This window comes from Nipponia nippon, unplaced genomic scaffold (genome assembly GCF_047370975.1).
Source record: "Nipponia nippon isolate SJK-2023a ecotype South Korea unplaced genomic scaffold, ASM4737097v1 scaffold_18, whole genome shotgun sequence".
Lineage (NCBI taxonomy): Eukaryota > Metazoa > Chordata > Aves > Pelecaniformes > Threskiornithidae > Nipponia > Nipponia nippon.
The window spans coordinates 9,212,019-9,235,434 of record NW_028262334.1 but is presented as its reverse complement, the minus strand read 5'-3'; the positions used below and the strand labels follow the sequence as shown (position 1 = coordinate 9,235,434).

General features: G+C 39.3%; 1 protein-coding gene across 5 annotated transcripts in view; it reads left to right on the top strand.

Annotated features, from left to right (window-relative positions):
- Positions 1–23,416, top strand: part of TANGO2 (transport and golgi organization 2 homolog) — a 44,757-nt gene that overhangs the window by 477 nt on the left and 20,864 nt on the right. The window contains exons 2-6 of one of the 5 annotated variants that reach the window (XM_087754680.1): positions 2,136–2,273; positions 12,023–12,144; positions 18,251–18,339; positions 20,274–20,393; positions 21,437–21,551. In XM_087754680.1, the coding sequence (XP_087610806.1) occupies positions 12,089–12,144; positions 18,251–18,339; positions 20,274–20,393; positions 21,437–21,551 (380 nt within the window). In that variant the 5' untranslated portion in view covers positions 2,136–2,273; positions 12,023–12,088. Of the gene's footprint in view, positions 1–2,135; positions 2,324–2,799; positions 2,862–12,022; positions 12,145–18,250; positions 18,340–20,273; positions 20,394–21,436; positions 21,552–23,416 lie in introns of those variants that run through there. The other 4 variants (XM_087754682.1, XM_087754681.1, XM_087754683.1 and 1 more) reach the window with 4 other exon arrangements.

Below are 23,416 nucleotides of genomic sequence, written 5' to 3'. Positions count from 1 at the left end.
CCCGTATTTTATGTCTCGTTATCTGCCCCTTCATTACTTTTATGTTCCGCCTGTGACTTATTTCTAGCGTTTATCCCCTCCTCCCTGTCGGCGGGTGCCAGAAGTGGTGCAGTGTTCCAGCGTTAGTAGTGCTGTGGACAAAGGCAGTATCGCTCCCCTCTCTCCCCTATATATTCTGTATTTTATACAGTAAAGGATTACATTAGTCCAGTTTACCACAGTATTGCCCTGAGAGGTCATGTTGAAACATTTATATATAGTAACAGCTGAATTCTTTTCTGAAGTACTTCTTGTCAAGCTAGTCCCCATCCCTGCATTCTTTATTTCCCAATGTGTTTGCTTGCATTTTCTGACATTAAAAATGCATTTGGACCGGGATGATTTAATTGGACACATCTGTAGTTAATCAGTCATGTGAATTATCCCCTCATCTACTAAGCTACAGATTTTACTCGGAAAGATCTTGCATCATGTAGACAATTGATAGAGATGTTGAATAGCATCAGAGCAAGAACTCATCTCTAGAAAACTGCCTGGGTCACTGATGCCTCCTCCTTACCAAATACTTTTTGAGAGCTCTGAGGGACAAGATACTTAATCCATTTAAGGTGTGCTTTATGCATTCCATACAACATGCATTCCAGCACTTAAGAGAGAGAAGAAAGTTTTTAAACAAATGTCAGGACTATTTCTCTTTTAGTTTTTGAGACTAATTCAGGACAATTCAAATTAGCTTTTCACTAAGCTGCTGCTTTTTTTTAGCTTTCACCAATAGAGGTTCTGCACCGATAGCCAGTACCACTCCCTTCACTGAAGATACTTAAAGTGGACACAGAATCCCTGCCTACTTGGGATCCGACTATTCGAGTCTGACAAACAATGGGAGCTATACACAGATCCCCTAGGATGGGGTCTAAAAGGGACAACAACAACCAAGCTGTTTTAGGCAGAACAGAAATTAGACACAGAAAACAGAAGGAAGAGTCTGAATGGCCATCAAATCCAATATTCACAAATCCTTGCAGCGGGCTGTTTTTGTGAAGCCTCCTAAAAAAACATTTTTAAATGGGTCTGAAGTTATACTAACTTCCCATATGTATTAAAAATAATGAAAAAAATTAAAAATCAGTAAAAACTAACACCATTACATTTAAGCCTATGGACAGTTCTCCTTTTCTTCTTCCCACGGACATAACTCCTACTGAAGGTATGCACACCTATCATCTAAAGATTTTTAATGGGTATCAAGCATAGAAGCTAAATAATCTTTGGTCACAGTGATGAGTCTGTACTTTGAGAAACATAGTGACAGCAAAGAACAATAAATTACATTTAATGTGCATGCATTTTACCAATTTTAATGTAACGGAGATTAAGAGATTTGTATAATTCGTCTACTTATTCATCAGATAATTGTTTTAAATAACAACTCTGTACCTGAAAACATAAATATATTTTAGCTTTATATGTGTTAAGGTTGATATATGTAGGTAATAGCTACAATCTATTATTGTGTTTCAAAAGCAATAGTACAAATAATGATGATAATATACTCACCCAGCAATTTTCATCAGTAGAGCTCAAAGACTTTGCGAAGGTCAATGCTATCATCCCGTTGTTGATGATGGAGAAAGAAAGTATCGAGATGAACTTCCTCAATGTCATCTGGCAGACCAGTGGTAGAGCTAGCAACTGACTTCAGGTTTTCATCCAGGATGAAAGGTTTTGCCTTGCAAGCCACGTTACACACTGACGTACCCCGGGGAGTTCTTTTCATTAGTGTTCCGTCTGTTGTGTTTGTCAGTGTTAGAACCTAGAAGAGCAGTCAAGGCTTTTCTGGTCTTCCCTTAGAGGCTTCACCATAAAACATTTTTAATTTACAGGCTCCACTGAAACCCTCTATTGCCACCTGTGAAAAAAAGTCAGAAATAAAGTTTGAAATCTTGTTTGAAAAACCCATGAGTAAGTTAATATTTCAGTATGAAAGGACAAAAAGGTGGCACGGATCCAATCCCAGCCTAAATCTGCATATCTAAGTAAAATTACTAAATGTTTGATTATCAGTTCTGATCATGCTGGGCTTAGTAACTGAAAGCAAATCTGACTTTGTTACCTGTGTTTTCCTCAATCCTCAGGAAAGCTGCCCTGCCCTGAATTGATATGACTACAAGCTGAGGGCTCAGTGACTGCGGGGCCTTGCTGGTGGCGGCGTCCCTCCCGAAGGCAGTCAGGCTGACAACGCGTCCCGCGCAGCGACCTCCTGCTAGAAAGGGGTAAGGAGCTGCATCCAACCTCGCTAAGATTACCAACAACCCAGTCCCAGGTGTGTCAGTCCCCAGAGGTACAAGCCCTTTGAAGCTCTGATCAGGCCTTTGATGTTATTACGTCATGCCTTGAAACAAAACATACTGGAAGCAGGCAGAGGCGGCCAAGCAGCAGCCCAGGTGCTACACAACACCAGAGGCGACCTCTCCAGTCCACTATGGCGGACATGGGTGTAGGGCTGTGTTGAAGGTGATGTTCCCAGCACCCAGTGCCGCTTCCTCTCGGAATGGCCCAGGCCCAGGCCCAGGGCCCCCTCAGGCGGCGGCGGCAGGCCTCGGGCCGGGCGGGAGCCGCAGGCCGCGGTTCCTCTCACGGCGCCCCGCGACGCCCGGGCCAGTGCGGGAAAGGGAGAGGGCGGCGCCCACCGGGCACCTGTGTGCGAGCCAGCCAATGGCAGCGCGAGGAGGAGAGGCGGGGCATCCGTCCCCCAATAGCGCCGGGGGGGCGGGGCGCACGGAGCCAATAGGGGCGGGCGTTGTTTTGAACTGGCTGCGCTCCCGGAAGGCGGGCGGTGGGGATGCGCTGGTGTGTGCCGGGTGAGTGCGGGCCGCTGGCGGGTTGTTCCGTGGGGCCCTGCCCGCCCTGGGAGCTGCGGCCCTGCGGCCACGGCCCCTTCTCCCGCGCGGTCCTAGCGGAGCCACCGCGGGCTGGTGCCCCTCCTGGTTCGCGCTTGGGTGGGAGGGGTGGGGGCCTGTCTCAAAAATAGCCCTGAGTCGCTTCGCCTGTCACGGGTGGGGAGCCCGGGCCTGCGGCGCGGCCTGGCTGGGAGCTCACCGGCTCCTCTTCTTTGGGGCTGGGGGGTGCGCGTCAGGCGGCGGCGGGCCGGCCGGCCGCGCCGGGCCCAGCGCCACGGGCCCCCGCTCCGCGGCGGCCACCGCCGCCCCTCACGGCGAAGGGAGGCGCCGCCCCGCAGCGCCTGCTGTGCGAGAAACTTCTCGTCCTCAATTCCTGCAGCCGCAGTGCTGGAGCGTTTGAAAGCGTTGAACCATCTCTTGTTTTCTTTGGTTATGCGATGGCATTTAACTCTGGTGGTGGCTGGTTGGTACTTGTGTCACATACAGGAGTTTGATGAGGTGATCATTGTAGCGGGTGGTGACCCTTTGATGGCAGCACGGCAAGAAACGGTCGCAGAAAGACACTGAAAACTGTTGATGTGTCAGTTTGTAGGTATTGAAAACACTCGAGTTCTCTGGAGAGGTTTCTTTGGTGATTATATGAGGCCAACTGGGCACAGGCTGCGCTGAGGCACACTTGGATTACTGACTTGCTCTCCACTGTGTATCATGCTGGTTTTAAAATTCAAAATATGTAACAGAAACTACACTTTTTTTTTCGGTTAAATTCAATAACTTTTTTTTAGTTGAGTTGTTTTCAGGCTTCCCATAGTTCTTATCCGCAGTGTGACGTAATTGATCCTGGCTGTACAGAGATTCAAGTATCTCGGCTCTAACTGAAGCCAACTTGCTATCTATTTTCATTATAAATACTCAGTTAATATTTTGAATGAAGTGGCTAAAGGGTGGGCTGGTATTTTTCTCTGGAATTGTTTTGGTATGTTTGGCAACGCTTCTTGTTAACGTCTTACACTTCTTCCAGACTCAGTAATAGGCTGTCTACCATCACAGCAACGATATTCTTGCAAGTGGAAACCACCAGACGTATAACATACCTGCAGTAAAGTAGGTAGGCCTAGGCACTGGTGTTGCTCTTGTGAGAGCAATTCCAAGTGAACCTGCTGAATGTTGATAGTAAGCAGCCAAATTACTCTTATGGGCATGACTTTTTAAAGAGCACATTAAAATTACAATTAAATAAATAACTTTGTTAACAGCAGAACTAGCAAAATTCTGTTATCCTTGCCTTATGTCTCCTAGAAGGATTATTTGAACTCAAAGCAATAAGCTCTTGTGTCGTAACGTTCATTTTGTATCTGCTACCTTGAAAGAAATGAATGTGTTTTTTCTTAAGTAAGCATACTTGCAGGACTTCTTTCATCTACTTAACTGCTGTGGGTTTGTGTTTTTTCTTGGTCCCTTCTTTCCCCCCCCCCTCCCCCCCAAGTTTGTAGGATGTCTATCACCCCATGGCCCCTCTAAGTTTTGTTCAGGGTATGTAGTAATCTCAGAGTTACTGTAGATGAGGTGGGAAGGGTGGAAATAAAACCACAATTATGTAAGTGATGATTTTGCAGCCCTTCCGTCACAGGAAGTTAAGCTTAAGAATATAAACCAGATGTACTGGGTCGGGTCAAAGGTCCATATAGACTGGTATTCTTTCTCTGGGAGGGTCTAGGGGAACATCTCTAAGGAAGAACATAAGAACAGAGCAAGTATATATGATTCTTCTAGTAAGTATTTCCTCCAACTACTTGTAACATAGACTTTCTATGAATAAGAAATGGAAAGTGGATTTTCTTGCCCCCCCCAAACGATTCTTAGCTACTTCCTCCCTGAAGAAAACATTAGCATTGTGAAAGCTAAAAATAACAGTCTTTGCCTAAAAGGAGGAGGAAGTCTAGCAAAAGACTCAATCTGTAGAACTGTGGCAGAGGAGAACAATTGCTAGCACTCTTGAGAAACTAGGGGAAAGGCTGTTTTACTCCATCTCTTGCAAATCTTTTTAAAGCATGGTGTGCTGAAAGGTGATGTTTACTGGCCTTTTTTTTTTTTTCTCTTGGGAGCTGTACAGTGGACTTAATCTAGTAAGATGCCGGACAGAGAAACTGGGGAGCTGAAAATAAAAATAGCTCATTAAACTTGGAATGGCATGCACTTTACATGTTGTTTTCTGTGTTTTTGTAAGTGTTCTACTTTGCATTGCTGTCTCTTGCAATGAAGACTGACTCTTCACCTTAGTAGGGTTACAAATTTGTCTTTATAGAGAGCAACCTGAAATGCATCAGATCATGGATCCATCTATTCCTTCTCACATTTATCTTTAATGATTAATATTACTACACAGGAACATGTGCTACACAAGGGAAGTGCAAAAGCAAATCAGTAAAATGCTTTTAAAAATGCAGCTGTGAGATACTTTTCTGGGGAAAAAAAAAGTAGATTACTTTTAAAAGCTAATCAAGCATCTCTTATTTTCCATGATTTTAAAGTTCAGTATAAAAAAAAAATCTTATTCCACTACTGAGAGAAAATGCATCCAATTTCATTCCTTTATGGGCATTTGAGGAGTGTAGTGCTCAGTTTCCTTTGGACAAATTCAAAAGAAGCAGTAAAATAGTTTTAGACTCTGCTGACCATGAGTTATTGTTGTGGTAGATAAAACTATCAGAATCCAGTGACTAATGATCTTTAGCTGTCTCTTAGACTGCACCTAAACCACAGTTTTGGATCAGTTGAGAAGCAATTGAGATCGCTGTGGTAACTGACAGATGTTATTTATGATGCTTCATTTGCGAAAACAAAATACATAACAAATGGCTTCATTTTTCAAAGGCTGCTACTGGGAGTTCTTAAGAGTAAAATGGTTTTATGCCAAATTGTGAACTGATTGCTTCTAATCAACCAAATGATGGTAGAACCCTATGAAAAGAACATACACAATCTATCATGTTTTGGTCTCTTGGTAGTCCCTCTAAATGCTACCTTGTGCTGGCGCGTATCCACTCAGGTTTTTAACGGATCGTTAAAACGAGCAAAACAACACACTGTACTGTCTCACAGAGTACAGTAGCACAGAATAAGAATGTTAGTTAGTTTAATGTCATTTCCAAATCAGCACTGCCATTTGGAGCAGAACGCTTAATTACAGGATGTTTGTAATTCTTGTCAAGCTGGTTTGTGTGTATTAGGCATAAGTTAGACAGCAAACTAGAAACGTATTACAGAAATAAGAGATTGTTGCTATCATTTCATCCTTGGTAACTGTTGTCTTATTGACTAGGAATAATCAAACTAGATTTTAGAAAAGCTCATTATCCAGAGAGCAGTGTCTTCACTGTCTCCACCTTATAGTAAGGTTTCCCCCTCCCCCATTCTGCAGACCTTGTCATGTTGCACAGTATGCATATTCTGGCTTGTATTGTCTTCAAAAAAGAAAACCAGAAGGCATGTGTTGTGCCACAACTTAGCCTTTTTCATTTGAACTCATTTTTTTTGTTTGTTTGTTTTTAAACTGAGCCACCTCCTGTGTCTGTAAGGATAGTTCTGAAGACACATTTTCTGCTGAAATGGAGCTAGAAAGTCAGTTTTTGATCAAGCTTTGGACTTGCTGTAGGATCGAGTTGCAGGTGTGGAAGCCAGCGCTGATCTAATCTAATCCTTTTCATCTTCTCCTCCCCTTGATCTGTGGGAGACTATAGCTGAATGACGAGAAGGCTGTGAGTTGAGCCCATCTGCTTTGTCATGGCAGCTCTGCGCAACAGGCTTGTCTCATCCCCATAGTTGCAGCATCCTCTTTTGTGTGACTGTGAGCTTGAGAGAATGACACCTGTATGAAGATTTTTTAATTAAATGTTTATGTACTTACCATGTCTATGACAACCTCTTTTCAGTTTCTTTTCCTCTTAATGTTTGCTAATTGTCTCAAATTTCAAAATATCCAAATTTGAGTCTGCCTTAAAATTCTTGAATAAAAACATGTTGTAAGGCTAACATCTAGCCCTGGGTATAAAACCCCAACAGGTGTTGCAAATGCAATGTCAGCTTTGATTGAAGAAGGTACCAAAATATATTGGTTGCCTCCTTTGCCAGTTAAGTATCACTGTTATTTAAGGGGTAGATCTGTTTTAGCTGGCTTAAACGCTTCTGTCTGAATACCAAAAAAGGTTGGACTGTTTATACAGGACCTACAAACACTTATGCTTGTTTCAAGGCCGGCAGGTGGAGCCCCGGATAAATAATGCTGGTTTGGTATTTGGAGTTACTAAAAGCACAAATGTAACTTAAAGAACTGTAATAACATCAAGCAGAGTTGATGAGGTGACAAAAAGATACTTCTGTCAAATCAGTAGTACCAAATAATAATGAATATGCATTCTAGAAAGGCATCAAAATGTTGAAAATATTTGTCCCTCGAGATAATTCTGGTGAGTGTTACAAACTTATTCTGCTGCTGTTTTCTGACTGACACTTTTGTGTAAGCTTTATGTTGACCAGTAACTTTGCACAAACAGCTGGACTGAATGGATTATTTGAAGGAAACTCAATATATCAGCTAATGGAGCCTGAAACCTGTTTATTAAAATACTAGTCTTATGAGTGATTGTCAACAGCTTTTTATTGAGTAATCCATTTAATTATCTGTCAGGACACCTAATGAATACTGGGAGCCATATCTCTGTAGTCAGCAAGAGTACTCAGTGACAGTTCCCCATTATAATTGTATTTTATATCCCTGCTTTCACCAAGCGCACTTCTTTGCACTTTGTAAAAAAAAAAAAAAAAAAAAAAAAAAAAAATTTAAGGATTGCCTACCATATTCATGCTGATGCTGTAAATGGGTACCTCTCAACTGTAGATTGGAAGGGGGTCTCTTCTGAGCTATGAGTGTTGTTTCTGAAATAGTCTGGCATGGCTTAATATTTATAAATGTCAGTCTTGATGCTTACACTGAGGAAAAGGCCAAAAGAATGAAGCTATCACATTTCTGTCTATGTGAAATAGGCACCAGTGAACAATAGTGTACAGTATTGTTCTAATGTATTGTTTGCTCCATGAACCACTCTGTTAATGCATTTTATTTAATATGTTTTATGGACATAAGTTCATTTTTGATGGGCAGCCTTCATATATATCAATATATCCTTGATAGTAGAAGCTGTAGCCCTTTACCTTCCAACGGATATGCAGAGTTGTAATCACAATGGAACTGCTTATTAAACTGAACTGTAAGTCACTGTATTTTTTTATAAAAAGTTGCTCAATAAACAGGTAAGAACTCGCTCAATATAGTTATATATCTATATATATATCTATATATCTATCTTTTTGGTACACTTCTTAATCCCAAAGAGCTTTAGTTTGTCTTTATCTGTCTTTTATTTTAACAGTCATAATCTGTCCATTTTTTTTGTGGGCTTCCAAGGAAGATTTTGCAACATGAATTCTCAGAGCCATGGTTAGGATCAGTCTTGTGCTGCAGCTGCTTCTTTTGCAAAGACTTTTCCATTACTAATTCAGATCCTTTTGGCATCATCAGTGCGTCACGTGAGTCACTGGCTAATACTTGGCTCTGGTGGCTTTCTGGTTCAGAGACAAAAAGGTTACTTCCCCTGTAGGCTGCAGATTGGGGAAAAAAAGGAAAAGAGAAGATAAAACAAAGATTTGAATGGTAAAATTGAAATCTACATAATTGAAATCACTAGCATGGGATAAACTTGATTTTTTTTGTAGAAGTGCAACTAGCAGTAGCAGATCCAATAATGTATGTTAGAGTTTGCGTGTTCAAAAATGTGACTAACGTGAGTGTGCCTCTTTGAAATGCTATTACCAGGTTTAGCTTTCCTAACTGCTAATGTTGAACATGTTTTTTAACAGAAAACTCATTGCTTTTCCTTTTTGGTGCAGCAACTTATTTGCATCTTTACAGTGTGGGTGGGTTAAACACGGCCTGCAACTCTTGTTGTTGAGATATTGGGGGAGCAGTTGTCCACAGACCTCCCCATCTAGAGAACTTTCAGCAGGAAGGAGGACGTCTTGCCCAGCGTCACAAGCTGGTACAGCACAATTGTTCATTGACATTCCTCCTGCTCCCAATTTCATGTTCAGTCAAGTTGTTGTCAAGGACGGAGTGCCATTTCCATTTACTTGTGGAGCTGTCTGTGAGAAGATTGCTTGAGGAACAGAACAGCAACAATCAGTCAGCTAAAATAAACCTTTGTTCTTAGTTTGACATTTATTGCAATGTTCTAACTGTAATGTTGGGAGCGGGGGTTGAAGGGTCTCATCTGTCATAATTTGAGTCTCTCATCAGTAATGACTTCAGCAAAAAGATTCACTTTTTGAAGGGGGAGGGGAAAAAAACCCCAACTCCTGTTTGGTTTCTGTGTAGCCTGTGCACTAAGTTACGTGAACAATAACCACTGTGAGATTTGCATCATTCGGGAAAGAGGGGTACCTGTTATTTGCCCCAACCTTGCTGGACGCTTATGTCATATTGTGCATCCTTGAGAGGATTATTTGGGAGCCCAGTCTTCTAACAGGGAAAACCTGCCAGATGTGACGATACCCCGAGCTCCTACAGTTAGGCAATGTGTAGTTCGTCAGCTGGGCTGGTTGGATTGCTGCGTGTATGGTAGGGGCCTCTTTGGAAGGTGCTGTAGAAGTGAATAATCTTCGTGACTACATTCTGGATGCACAATAAGCATGCTGAAGAACCTGAGTCATGAAGAAGCCCATCTTCCATGTTCTTCTGGGGACAGAAAAATTACCAAAGAAAGATAAATGTCCAGTGATAAAGCAAGTATCTAGAGGCAGAGTATGCTTGGAGGCAAGAGGAGGACATAAAGCAAGGCAAGAAGAATCTGGACTGAGAGAAGACAAGATTAAAAGAAAGGTAGCTGGTGCAGAATAAAGAACTACGTAATGTTCCAGAGGAGAAATCATGAATAGGAAGCTCTGCAATTAAATCCCTTCTGGTAGAAGAAATGGTATCCTGAATAAAGAAACTGAGCTGGGGTATGGCATATAGATACTGCCTGGATATCTAGACAGCATCAGAAATCTAAAGTAAAAAAATAAGTATAAAAGGTTTCAGAAGTACCTAGGGTTGTGTTATGTTTTAATTATATTATCTGGAAATGGCACTGTGCTCTAATTCATCAGCTGTCTGTTGCTCTAGGAAATTTGTGCTCTGTGATTTGAACCGTGGCTGTAATTTTGTTTTGCTTCAGCTTCTTTTTAAGAGTTGGAGTGGAAGGTGTGAACAGGTCAGTGTTATTGATGCTTAGTGACATAAAGCAGCTGGGATACAAGATCCTGAGTTTTGTGAAAAGCTAAAAGTCTTCCAGAACTGGTAGTTCAGTTGTAAAGTCCAGTATGATTGCAGTCTATTGAAAATGCAGTAATAGGAGTCTGAGAAGGGTGATAATACCTTCTTAAGACTAATTAGATTTTCTAAACAAAGCTGCCTATGGGTCTTTTTAAACATCTCACTAGTAAATCAGTTATCCAAAATTCAAGTCTGCATCTTCAATTTATGATTAATTTCTAAACCAGTTATTTTGGGATTGACGTGTTAGAGGCGAAGCAAGCCTGCAGTGTGATTTAATTCTGTTTTCTCTGATGCCTTATTGTGTAAGCTGTTAAACAGAAAATAGTTTGGATAACCAGGCTATTGCTGCCCTTAGCTAGTAGACTATGAAGTTGTCTTGGGAGGGAAATTCCTTTTGTCACAGAACAGAATTTCAAATACTTAGTGAGATAGAGATACATACATACACACACACACTCTCCTGCACTAATTTTCTTTTGCCTTGGCAAGCGTGTCAGGAGTGTTGCGCCTCTTTTTGAGTTATTTCATTTCCTGCAAGAGAAGAGTCTTTTTGCAGAATATTAGATAGCAAGACTGAACTTGTGCCATGACAGCGACAGCAAGCTAGTTGTGGTGCTGAACTGTGACTTAACAGGAGCCAGCAGCTGCTGGCAAGCTGTTAATTAAAAAAAATCTGTATAAACGCTGTACTTGTAGCACTACTTCTGGTAATATGAAATGTAGTCAAGATTATCCATTTCCTTATATCTCTTAAGGTAAATGATGTGGAAATTAAAGAGCGAGAGAGACGCTCTTTACGTATCTGGAAGTATGGTGAAAAATCTTACTCTTTGTACAGAAGTTGATTCAGTCACTGGGTTGCTGAGATGGTTTTAGAGTTGTGGTATTGAATTCTGCCTGTCCCCTTCCCCTCTTCGCCTACCTTGAAAACTTTTGCATGGAAAAAACTCTCAGTAGCAGTAAAACATGGTTATGTGTGGTTGGTTGGTAACATTCTGATAACCGTTATAGCAGCCACAAAAAGTAAGGATCAGGTTGTGGTTTTATTATCAGAAAAATTTTCATTGGGGCAACACAAAATATTTGAAAGCTGTTATGTGGTTTTGAAGTAGAAAGCATGTTTGTCATGCCATCTGAGCATGGTCAGAATTTTAAACGTACCACAAGTGCTGGAAACCATTCATCAAAATGCACACTCTGGTCCGGTGTATTTTTTGTTTTGTACCTGATGTTTTTCCCAATGATAAACAATAATACTTTCTCCTGGACTTTAATAATAGCTTGGCCTAAAGTGTACTTTATTTACAGGTTTGGGAGTGTCTTTGATCGGGCTTTCTTCCAGGTTCTGCAACAGTTTGAGTCTTACTTTCTCCTTTATTCTAATAGAAGCATTTTGCCTTACCTAAGACAGGGGAAAAAAAACCTAGTGGTACTTTATTGGTAATGAGCAGAAAGTTGCATAATAGTCTGTCTTTCACGTATTGCTAGTGCTCTAGACTTGGTCAGTATCTTTCTAATGCTTGTTTCTTTCCTACAAATCTGCATTAGCCAAGCATAACTTTGAAACAACCACTATAAGAATCTTGGTAGTAAACCATTCATTGAAAGAAATCTATTTTGGAAGTCCTGTTTTATTTATTTTTATTGAGAGTTGTTAGTGAGAGCATTGCAATCTTTAAGCTTCAGTGTAGAAGCAAGGTTATCTTTTTATAATTTGCAGTATAATAGATAATCTTTATTCACTTTGTAGGCTCTTACAGAATGACCTTGCAGTGAGCGTTTGTGGAAGAAGCAAGATTTAAACATCAGTTCTTCAATGTGCATCCTTCTATTCAAATTTGACCCCCGACCAGTTTCAAAAAATGCATACAGGTAAAGATGGTTCTAGTTAAAACAGACCTGTTTCTATAATTTTTTTTATACAGTTTCTTTTTGTAGCCAATGTTTGAATTGGAAACTCAAGTCAGTATTAGATGTTCAATTATGCTTTTGTAATGTTTAACTTTGACTTTCCCCGTTGGAGGACTTACTGTAACCTTTCGAGAACCCTTTGTTTTTAGACTATGTCAGAAGACTTGGGCTTTGTAATCGTGGACCTTTTGATGGTGGTCTATCGTGTGCTGTAGGATAAATCCTTTAAATATTGTAATCTAAAGTTTGAAAGTCCTGCCTTCTACTTTATCATTTAAACTGCGGGGAATTGTGTTTGTTGGGGCATCGCAGCTGTAGCAATGAGGTTCAGGAAAAGACGCAATTTCTTTCAATAGGGTAGATATGTTTAGGGCTTTCAGTTTGAAACTAACAATTGGAATTTAGCCTGGAAAGTAATGCGCAGGCAGTAGAGCAGAAGTATTGCAGTTATTGACTCTGTATTAATTTCTCTTCTGTTAATATGTGCTGGTCCAGTCTTGTAAGCTGAGGGAGTAATACGCTATGAATCCAAAAGGTACTAATACTGAAACTTAACTGCTTAGGTAGCTTCTGGTGAACTTTGAATTGCCACTTTGTCCTGCTTCCTCCCAAGGACAGTACCTTCTTGTTCACTGCGTAGTTCACTGCTCTGTTCCATGTTACGTCGTGGCTACCACTGCTTGCTCTTCCTCTGTGATTTTGACAGAACTGGCTAGCTTGTGAATAGGTGCAGTTGCTTTTTAAAAATGGATAGATGAGGTCAAGGTTATTTATGCCTATCGGTTTGCTTTTGGGACAAGGTGTACTTAAAGATCCTCAGTTGCTGTTTGTCCTAAAATTAAGTACTTACAATTTCAGAAAATGCTGGAAATCAAATCTCACTGCTTTCAAACTGATTATACTCCTGTATCGATGTAAAACAAGTAGTGCTGTGAACTGGAGAATAAGGAACTTCAAACTAACAGTCATATTAAAATTTTATGTAATTAAAATTTAAAATTAATTACAATTTTAGGTAACAAACTAGTAGTCATGTGCATGAGATATTTAGCCAACAGCTTAAGACAAAACAAGCATCCATTCTTCTAAGCAAGTTTAACTGGATGTGTTGATGTCATACAGTGTGTTTCCCAAACATTAAACTTTAATAATTTTCCCTCTCATTACAGCCCTTAATTTTAAAAGTTCATATCCAACATCAGTAGCTTTGAGTACATTCTGTATGTAATAGAAAGACAGCACTTCAGGCCAGTAAAAACACTGCAGAGTTCTATTGCTTTCTGTATTTATACATACTGTATAGGTCCCATATTACTTTGTGGGGTAAGATTGCTGGTATTCATCCAGAACCCATCACTCGGTATGCTCAGTAAATCGTTGTGCCTTTCATTGACTTGTTGTTCTGCCCTTGTGTATTGAGAAGCAGATGCCATTCTATAGAAAGAAAGGAAATGAGAACCGAAGCTTCAATTGTCCATAGAGTGCATTCCTTTCTGCATCTGGAATCTGCCTCAAAAGGGCTTTTGTTTATTATGTGACTGGTGTTGAATTAATATATCCATTTATTTGGTCTGACTTTCTTTGTGTTGCTAGTTAGCCAAAGACAGATCCATCAATTTGATGCCTCTTGGGAAAATCCTTTGGATGTAAACTGTAGTTGTTTGCCAAGTGAACTTTCTGCCATGATCAATATTTAAAATTAAAACTTATAGTAGCTTGCTTGCTATAAAAAATTGCATCAAGATTGAAATTATTGATTTATAGCAGAAAACAACTTGCTATCAGTGACAAAATAGGAAAACACTTTTAAGATGTTTTGGCCCAAATTCAGGAATATTTAATGGTATTTAACTTTCTCGTTTTTTTTTTTTTTTTTTTTTTAGGCGATGTCTTACTCTATACCTCTGAGATAAATTACTATGAGCCATCTGTTTCAGTGATAAGTGCCAGGTCATAGTGTTCTTGGTGTCAGATTTTAACATCAGATACATAACTTTAGTCCTCCTTTTTTTTTTTCCTTAACACACCATAACTAAATCTTTCTGTTTGTCTTTATTTGGAAGAATGTTGAAGTTCTTTCTTCTTAAACTGTTCCTAAGGTTTTTTTCACCTTTGCCTCAGCTTTCTGAAGGACATAGGTCTGAGTATCAGCTGGGAATAGTACCCAGCCCTCCTAATTCTCTGAACACTATTATAGCCGTTAGACCAAATTAGACCTCTATACTAGTCTCTTGCTACGCGTAATTTTTCCTGACAACTCGTGTGTGTTACTCTGTGCTATAGCTCTGTTTATTTCACGGTGAGGTCTTGGAACAGTTTTCCCAACCAAAAGGGGATTCGTGTACCTGCAGACATGCTAATTTGTCTGTCCACATTAAAACAGGCATCTACAATTATTTTTTTTTTTTTACTATCCTCTACTTTGCATCTCTAACTAAAAGAAAGTGTCTAAAATAGGCATTAAAGATGGAAAAGACAAACTGCATATCATTGGCCATTTTCTTGTAGCCAATAAACTTGCTCAAACTAAAACATGTTCTCCATAGCACTTAGTCTGCCTGGATGGAAAATGCTCCTTTGGTTTCTAGAGCAATACGTTGGCCAATTTTCACGAGCACCTAATTAAGCAAAAAGCTTACAGTTCACCTTTGCGATACACTAATGAATCTCTGTCTTCATGTACCCTTGCAACTTGCTGTTCTACCCTTTTTCCTCTGTGTTCTCTCTACAGGCCTATTTGTAGTAAAGTTTAGTGCATTGTAAGAAATGCTTTACTGTAGTCCATTATTATTGTCAAAGGTAACATGCTGCCTTTACATCTTCCTGAACTATACTGTGTGCGTCTTACAAATAAATACGTTTCAGGCTTCAAAACTATAATCACAGTCTTTTTTTTTTTTTTTATGGAACTGAATTACATTGTAGGAAATTGCTTTAATGGAATGATTTCTCATGTTTTCATCTCTCTGCCTCAACATTAAAATAAATCTTAATACGTAAATCCTAATACAGTTGAATTATTTCAGCTATAAAAATAGCTGAATAGGCTTTTTGCAGTTTATTAGAAGATGAGGGTCACTTAATATTGCTCCTTTTCGGTCTGATTATGTTTCATAAAAGACAAAATGAAGATGTTTTGATTATAGCGATCCTGTATACTAGCCTTGTGCTAAATTTAGGAGTCTGTGTATTAAACTTGAGATGGGGAATATTCAATCACACCAGAAAGACTTCGCTTATTTTTAGTATTTAGATACTATAAACAAACCATGGTTTCGTGTCAAGAATTACTGAAGGCAAAATATAATTGGAGCTTCAGGAAATAAGAATTGCACTTCAGCCAAACTATTTTTTAACAGTAGAGATGTTTATTTAAATAAAAATCTGTAAAAGGAAGATGCATGCTGTAAACGAAGACTAGAATCAGCTAGAAGAAGAGCAACACTGCAAGTCTGAAAGGAATGATGTTAGGATTATTTGATTGGAAAGATAAAAATGTACATGTGCTGTGCTTTCCAACAGATGCTATATTTGGGCAAAATACTAAGCCTCTTCCTTACAGAAAGGATGCCATTGAAGTGTTAGCCATTAATTTCTCTATAGCTGATTATAATTCTTTATCTGTAGTATTTCTAATGTGCAGCTGGCACCTCATGATCATGTTTTAAAACATTTAACGTTGTGTTAATGAAGAGATGAATTTGCAGGAAAGGTCCAGAAACATTTGAATGCTGGGTAAAGTAATGAGATTTCCTTGGAGTTGATTCTTGTGTGTTGCGGCTTAAAAATTAGAATGAAAACCGTATGGTCTAATTTCGGTTTACAGTAGCAAACTTGGCTTCTGCTGTGTAAATGTAATTGACGTGCAGCTGGTAGGAGGAACGGACAGCGAAGAAGATACTGAGGTTATAGGAAACTGGTTAATAAAATCTGCAGGCTTCTGAAAGATGGCATTTCATTAAAATTAAATATTAAGCAACATAGCTGGAGAGAATGGGAAACACCCAGAAACTCGCAATTGAAATAAAGGCAAGTCGCGTTATGGGTAATAATGAGCAGGACTTTGGAAGCCCTAGCTGCTGGATGCCGGCATGGTGTGGTGGAGTTGCGCACAAGCGTGTCTGCAGTCACTCGTTGCCCTGAGTCTCCAGCATATGGCTCGCCTAGGGTTACAGTTGTCTTTTGCCCTTTGCTTGGATCAACCAAATCCATTACCTGCTCTTCAGGTGAGGATGTGCTACCAATGGAAAAAAAAAAAATTTTTTTTTTTTTTTAATTCCAAAATAATGATTGAAAGAAGACTGATGGAAGAGCACCATCAAATGAAAGCTCATCTACAGGTTTGAAAATGGCGGTGTCTGAATGCTGATTCTCAGTACAGAAACCCAGTAGCACTTCTAACTCAAGCTTTTATTTATAGATACCCTGCATCTATTTGATGTTGCAGTAAGTCATTAAATTTAGTTTCTGATGCTGTCTTCCATGGTTTTTGAATAACAGAAAATGTTAACTTTCTCACTTTGAAAAGGTGGATGTGCACAGTCAGGTTAGCCTAGACTCTTTCTAGTGTTCCAGTGCTAACACTGCTAGTGAAATGACTGTAACATGCATTCAGTAAGGTACTTGTATGGCCTGTAAGGGAGCACACCAAACAAGTTGCTTTGTTTTAATAACTTCTGCTGGGTGAAACGGACAGAGTAACAGTTCTTGCTTTTCAAAGCCCAAGAACTGAGGCTGTTCTAAATTCCTCTGAGGCTGTCCAGCTGTACTGACTGTGTAAGTCTTACCTGCTTTACATTCACAGCCCGACTGACTTGAACTGGTGTTATTGTAGAATTTGACTGGTCTGCACTGCTACCAAGCCTGGAACTTCTGAGGAAGACCTGTCCTATCTTGGATGTCCGCTGCTTCTTAAATATCATGTTGAACGTGGTCTTTCAAGTCTGCAGGTGCCATTTGCGATAATAATCAAAGAACAGAGCAGAGGGAAGCAGGCAGAGCTAGCAGAATTTTCTGTCACTGACATTTCCTAATAATGTCTGGTGGTGTTTAATATCTGTTTGGTTTCTATAAATTATCAGATTTTAGATGGCACATGAAGAGCTGCAGCATGCTTTTTGTCAGGACAGCACTTGGTCTTGTGGAGTGATGTGTTTATTTCTAAATACAAATAATGGATTTCATTCAGCAGCATTTTTCAGTTGCATATTATTTTTCATAACTTCTTCCTACCTCCTGATTGTGTCACCTCCAGGGCTGCTTGTAGTTTCTCTGCTGCAAGGGCTGACTCTCATTAAGGATTCAACTATTTTGTCCTACTGTTCTGGTCGAACTCAGCTTATGCAAGCAACTACACATGAAAAAACCCACAAAACAACAAAAAACAAAGGAGAAAAGCCCCACCAAAATACCTCTTGAGTTTAACAAAAACCCATGCCTTTTCTCTTTACTTCTCTGCCTCCTTGAGCATGCTGTTGTTTCTTCAGATGAATTTCAGTGGGGCTGGACCTTTGAGACTATCACAAATTTATCTCTGCCCTGGGTACTTACAGACAAAAGCATCTGACTTGTATCTTTGAACCACACAAGCAGAGCTTTAGGAGTCAAAGTTAAATTAACAAATACTGTGAGCACATGATCCTAAGTAAAGATACAGTACAAACATACTCTCATGCTTCAGATTTTTTTTATAAGTTACCTATAAATCTAAGTTACCTTTAAATTTTCTTTAATTGAGCTGTAACTTCACACGCTGAGGAATCTTAAGATTGCTTATGCAATCTTAATTCTATCTCTTGCGTTGTAAGTATTATTCTTTGAAAATAATAGCTGCCTCATTAACACAACAAGATAGACCTGCTGAGTGTCTCAAGACAATGAGAGAGAAGGCTGCTGTCGGATGTCATTCGACCTTTACACTGAGTGATAAAGATAAGACGGGAGGATAAAGGATGGTTTCATACCTAAGATGAGCTAATGCTGTGGCAACAATTGGATTCTGTTCCCACCTGTACGGTGAAGTTCCTATTTGTAAGTAGTAGTATGTTTTCCCTCTTGTGTTCTACAGGCTTATTCTAGCAGCTAATAGAGATGAATTTTACCACAGACCATCCAAATCGGCAGATTTTTGGGACAGCAGCAATGAGATCCTTAGTGGTATGTATGGCTTGTTGTTTTGAGTGGCTTTCATACAATTTATAAGGGAATTATGGCCTGGATTTTTTGTTATTGGGGTGGTGGTGTTGCATTTCTAATAAGAAATATGCTTCTTCCCTATGCTTCTGGGGAAAGCATGTCATAAGTTTGAAAGATGTGTTGTGCTATTATCTTATTTGTGTTTTAATATCTTGTGTTTTTTTCCCAATTTTATGTTCTTTAACTGATTTCAGTCTGAGCAGTGCAATGGAAATATATCAGATTAATTTGTCCATCACAAACAATTACTTTAGCTTTGTCAGATACACTGAAATACTTCTTAAAATAGGTGGAATTAGTTATTCCACAGTCTCATTGTCTGTAATAATGACTTGAAACCATTAAACCAAGCCTCAAGAAAGTGGAAACTTTCTGGTTTCTTGTAAGTTAATAATGTATAGGCTACAGAATAATTTTAGTTATTGATCCATCAGTCTATTAGCTTTCACGTCTACATTTTGCTAAACTGATAGTACAGCCGCTCAGCTGTCTGGTTCTCTTTTGTAGGGAATCTCTCCGTAGTCATTTTTAAGTATAATCAATACTTCTGCCTTTTCTCAGAAACAGAAGTGAAGCTCTGGAAGACAAAGCATTGTTTAAATGCAAGATTTTGACTTTGCGAATGCTCTTTGTTGATGCTGTGTGTTATTGTCATTGGCAGGGAGGCCTGTAAGGATAAATTACTCCCACTGCACTGCAACTCCCTTGCTTCTGAAGTTCTGGCTGTAGTTTCTGTTCCGTGCCAGCCATTCTGGATGCTGCTTCCCCTGCTATGTAGCAGTTTAAAACAAACAAACAAAAAACTATCCTGAAAACTGAAGGGCCCTGAATTTTTGTCTTATATCTTTATCGGCTCTGGCCGTGTTTGGCATAAGAAACTGGTGTATTCTCCAGCAGGGGGTGTATCTGTGGAGATGCCATGAATATATGCCTTTGAGTTGTTAATGTTAGCTCAGAGGAAAGCAGCAAGTTGAACGAAAATAAATCAAATTTATTCTTTGTATGACTTTAAAATGAAAACATATTTTGCACTTGCAGCAATTTCAGAAAGCAGGAATTGCTATATGTGAATCACTGGGCAGTGGTCAACAGAGCTGTATGTTTTTCTTTTGTGTGCCTTTCAGTTAAGGGAGAGAACAGTAGTAAAAGTATTGTGTAAAGATGTGATGTGGCTAAACTCAATATTGAAGTTTTGGATACTGAAGAAAGAAAGAAGCTCCTGACTAAGGATCTAAAACCTGTTCTTTTGATCTTCTAATGAAAGTTATCTTATGACATGATGATTCAGAATTAAAAGGTTTCTAACAGTATACATGTTATTAAACTAGTTTTTCCATAAAATGCTTGCTGGTTAACATGAGCTCATTACAAATAGGTAGTGTGTTGGGTTTTTTTAACTTGTACTCTCTTTCAAGAGGTTTGGTTGTGGGCTTCGCTTTTGCGGGTCCCCTTCCTCAATGTAAATTACTGTTACCAGAGTCCAAGATTTTATCAGTTACGTAGCTTACTCTAAATTTTTCTGGTTACTTGTGAATTTAAACTCACAAATAACATTAATCTTCTGAGATTTGCTTTTGAGCTAACAAGCATTCTGAGCTTACTTAAAGTTTTATATGTATTTTAGCATATAGGCAAAGCTTATAATTTTGCTTTTACATTTAATTTTCTCATTCTCTCTCATCTATTATTGCAGTAGCTTGGAAAAATTTAATAGTGCAGAATTGGAGGGCAGGTAATTTAAGTGGGCTTACCTCACTTGTCCAGAAAGACAGTCTTGTACCTACTGCATTTTATCCACATGAACGAGACTCCGGATTTTCATTAAGAAATTCTGATTTCAAGCTTGAGATTTTTTAAAATGAATGTAATAGCCTAACTCTTACTTATTCCATTAGGTCTGGATATGGAGGAAGGAAAAGAAGGTGGGACGTGGCTGGGAATCAGTAAGAAAGGCAAGATGGCAGCCCTGACAAACTATATGCAGCCAAAGATTGATAAAAATGCAAAAGGAAGAGGTATGAAAGAGTAGAAATAGAAAAAGAAGAAAGTGGAGAAACAAGCCCTGGTGGCCCAGTAAAATAGTGATGGTTACAATATTTTTTTAACACCACTTTATGGACAAACAAAATGGTTATTGCTGTAAACAGAATCTGTGAACTGATGATTTTGAGTACCTGTGTGGGGAACTTGACTTCGATAATGATATTCTAATCAAGCAGGCAAAAGTAAAACAAGGTATAGTACCTAGAGCCTAAGTTACGTTCAGACAAGAAATGCGGCACCAACCGTCTTCTCTTGACAGTAATTCTAATTAACAGTCAGAACAACTAGACAAGCATTGAGCTAGATTTAAATTACAGTAGACTTCTTGAAATGTTTATGTTGTTGTTCAAACACTTAAGCCAGGGAAACAACGTGACTTGGATTATGCTAGAGGTTAGTCTAAAAGATTATGGTAGTCCCTTCTTCCCTACACATTGATAAATCAGAGGAGCAGAAATAATAGGAAAGAAAACCTCTTCCAAAAGAGTGCATCTGTGTGTGTGGTGTTTTTCTGGTTTTTTGGGGGTTTGTTTTGGTTTTGTTTTTTTTTTAAAGTAAAAATAGATCTGTTTGTCATATGGCACTGCATTGGGAATACATTGCAATGGCAAAACATGTTATACAGAGAAACAAATGGACCATGTCATTTGTAATTCATTTTAGGGTCATATATCAGGGAAATGAAGCAAGACAAGAAAGAGTTTGGTGAGGGGGGAGGAGAGGAAAGGCACATCCAGTATAGAATAGTTAGCAAATATGAATTCTATAGAAATTTTGACTGAGAGCTTCAGAGTAAAAGTCAAGCTCTTAATGTGAACATGATACAATGCTGTAAGACTTTTAAAGGCTGGTTGGTTGGTTTGTTTGGGGGGTTTGGGCTTCCCCCCCCCCCCCCCCCCCCCCCCGTTATACCCTGTTGGTAACAGGAATCTTGTGTCTTACTATTTGTTTTACCAAGCCTGTCAGAATAGCGAGTTCACCCATGCAAGTTGCTCTATGTACTTCTCTTTCTTAGGTGCTCTTGTAACAAACTTCTTGACTGCAGATCTGGACAGCTACTCTTACTTGAAGAAAGTTTCAGTAGAAGGACATCTTTACAATGGATTTAATTTATTAGCAGCTGACTTCAAGTAAGTCTACAAAACGTCACAGTTCACATGTCAAAGGGAGAAAGACAATAGCAGTGATGTCCGTATACTTCTTGGCACAGAAGTGTAACAGTACAGAAGCCTGCCACAAACTAAAGCTAGAGCTCTTCCTTTTTGCTAATTGGCATGTAAGGTCCTAATGTTACTCTAGTCATAATTTCCTTTGATTTTTTTTCATCTTTCAAACACTGGAGGGCTATCTTGTATTCTAATTGTTGCTTCCCGCAAAACTTCTTGTGACTCTTTCCCTAATTGGCCATAGTCAGCCTTTACCATGAAGGGTATGTGGCTTGTGTTTTGGAGAAAACAAAGCCTTGGCTCCATAATTTCTCAAACTTTTTTTTCTTTTTCTCTGAGAGGTGGCATGCTGTGGCAGAATTAGAACAACTGAAAGCTTTCAAGCTATTATTCCCGTCAGAGTGACTGTATCATTAATCTTTGCTGAAACATTAAAAAAAAAAATCGGCATGTAACAAATACCTTAACTTCTTCAAGTTTCTGTAGCTGAAGGAAGGACCCTGGATACTTGATTATAGTCATTGTGGTTGGCACAGTCCTCTCCACTGCACACACATGTGTGTGCGCACAAGTGTATATGCTGATTTTTCTTTGCATTATGCCTGATTCAGAAGAATGGAAATCCAGGGCTAAGTCATCTCCAGGCTACGTATCAATTCTCAGTTAGGTGCATACCATAAGCAGGTATAAATTGCCAAGAGCACACTACTGCTTTGGCACGCTTTCTGCAGAAGCATTAATCTTACTAGGCCCTGCACCATCAGGTTGTCTTCTTCTTCTACTCAGCTTTTCTGCATGCTTCTGGGAAACCACATATATTTAAAGCAGAAGGTGATAGTGTGTACTGTTTTCAGTGAAAATAATTTCTAGCACCCTATCACTAACTGGCCTTGTGTTTACGTTTTTCACTTTCTGTATTAGACCACCTTCAGCTGGTGGTTCAGACTTACCAGTCATTTCTTCCCTACTCTCCCACCTTCCTGCAAGTGTTTTGTCTTTTTTTTAAGAAAGGCCTTTATTTCAAATTCTGCCAGGCTATTGGTTTTCATTTTTTAATTTGCTATGGTAGGTGGGGAAGTGAAATGAAACTCGTAGAGGTGATTGAAGTCTAAAAGGATGAATATGGAAAGGCAGACACGTGCCACCTGTGAAGATACCAGGAGTGTGTTTCTGCTTTGGTGTGCCTGCTTAGAAATAAGCATATAGCTTACGTTTCCAGAATTTTAATCCAGAAGCAGGTTAGCCAATTACAGGGTTTGCTGCTTTTCTGTTATTTTTACTCTCTACTTTAGAGTTCATTACCCCACCAGAGAGTTCCCAAAACTTTTCTGTTGCTTTAATTAATTTTTACCATGGTCAGAGGATTTGACTTTTTGTGCTCTCTGCTGCATGTTGCTTCCTGGTTAGCTTTCATAAATTGGAAGGCTATCTGTAACTGAAAACCTAACAGAAGAAATAGCCTTACTATGTTTTCAAGCAAACATGATATTCAACGTGTGACCTAGCAAGCAGTAAGTACGTTTGAGTTTCTTTTTTCTAATTTAGGTAAATAGAGTAGTCATAATGGCTGCTAGTATAATGATATTAAAGTAGATTCGACTGACTTTATTTGTTAAGGCGATCATTCGTGTGTTGGTTTTGTTTGTTTATTCCTCCATGCGAGGCTGGTAGGGAATTGTATGCTCAATTGAATAGTCTTTCTGTGGTGATGCAGGTCATAATTCCTTGCAGTGTATCACTCTGAAAGCTGTGTGTGTTGATTAACTTCTCCATTTTGATGTGTCCTTAGCCTTGGATACTCTGATGAAATGAAATTCTTGGCAAGCTAA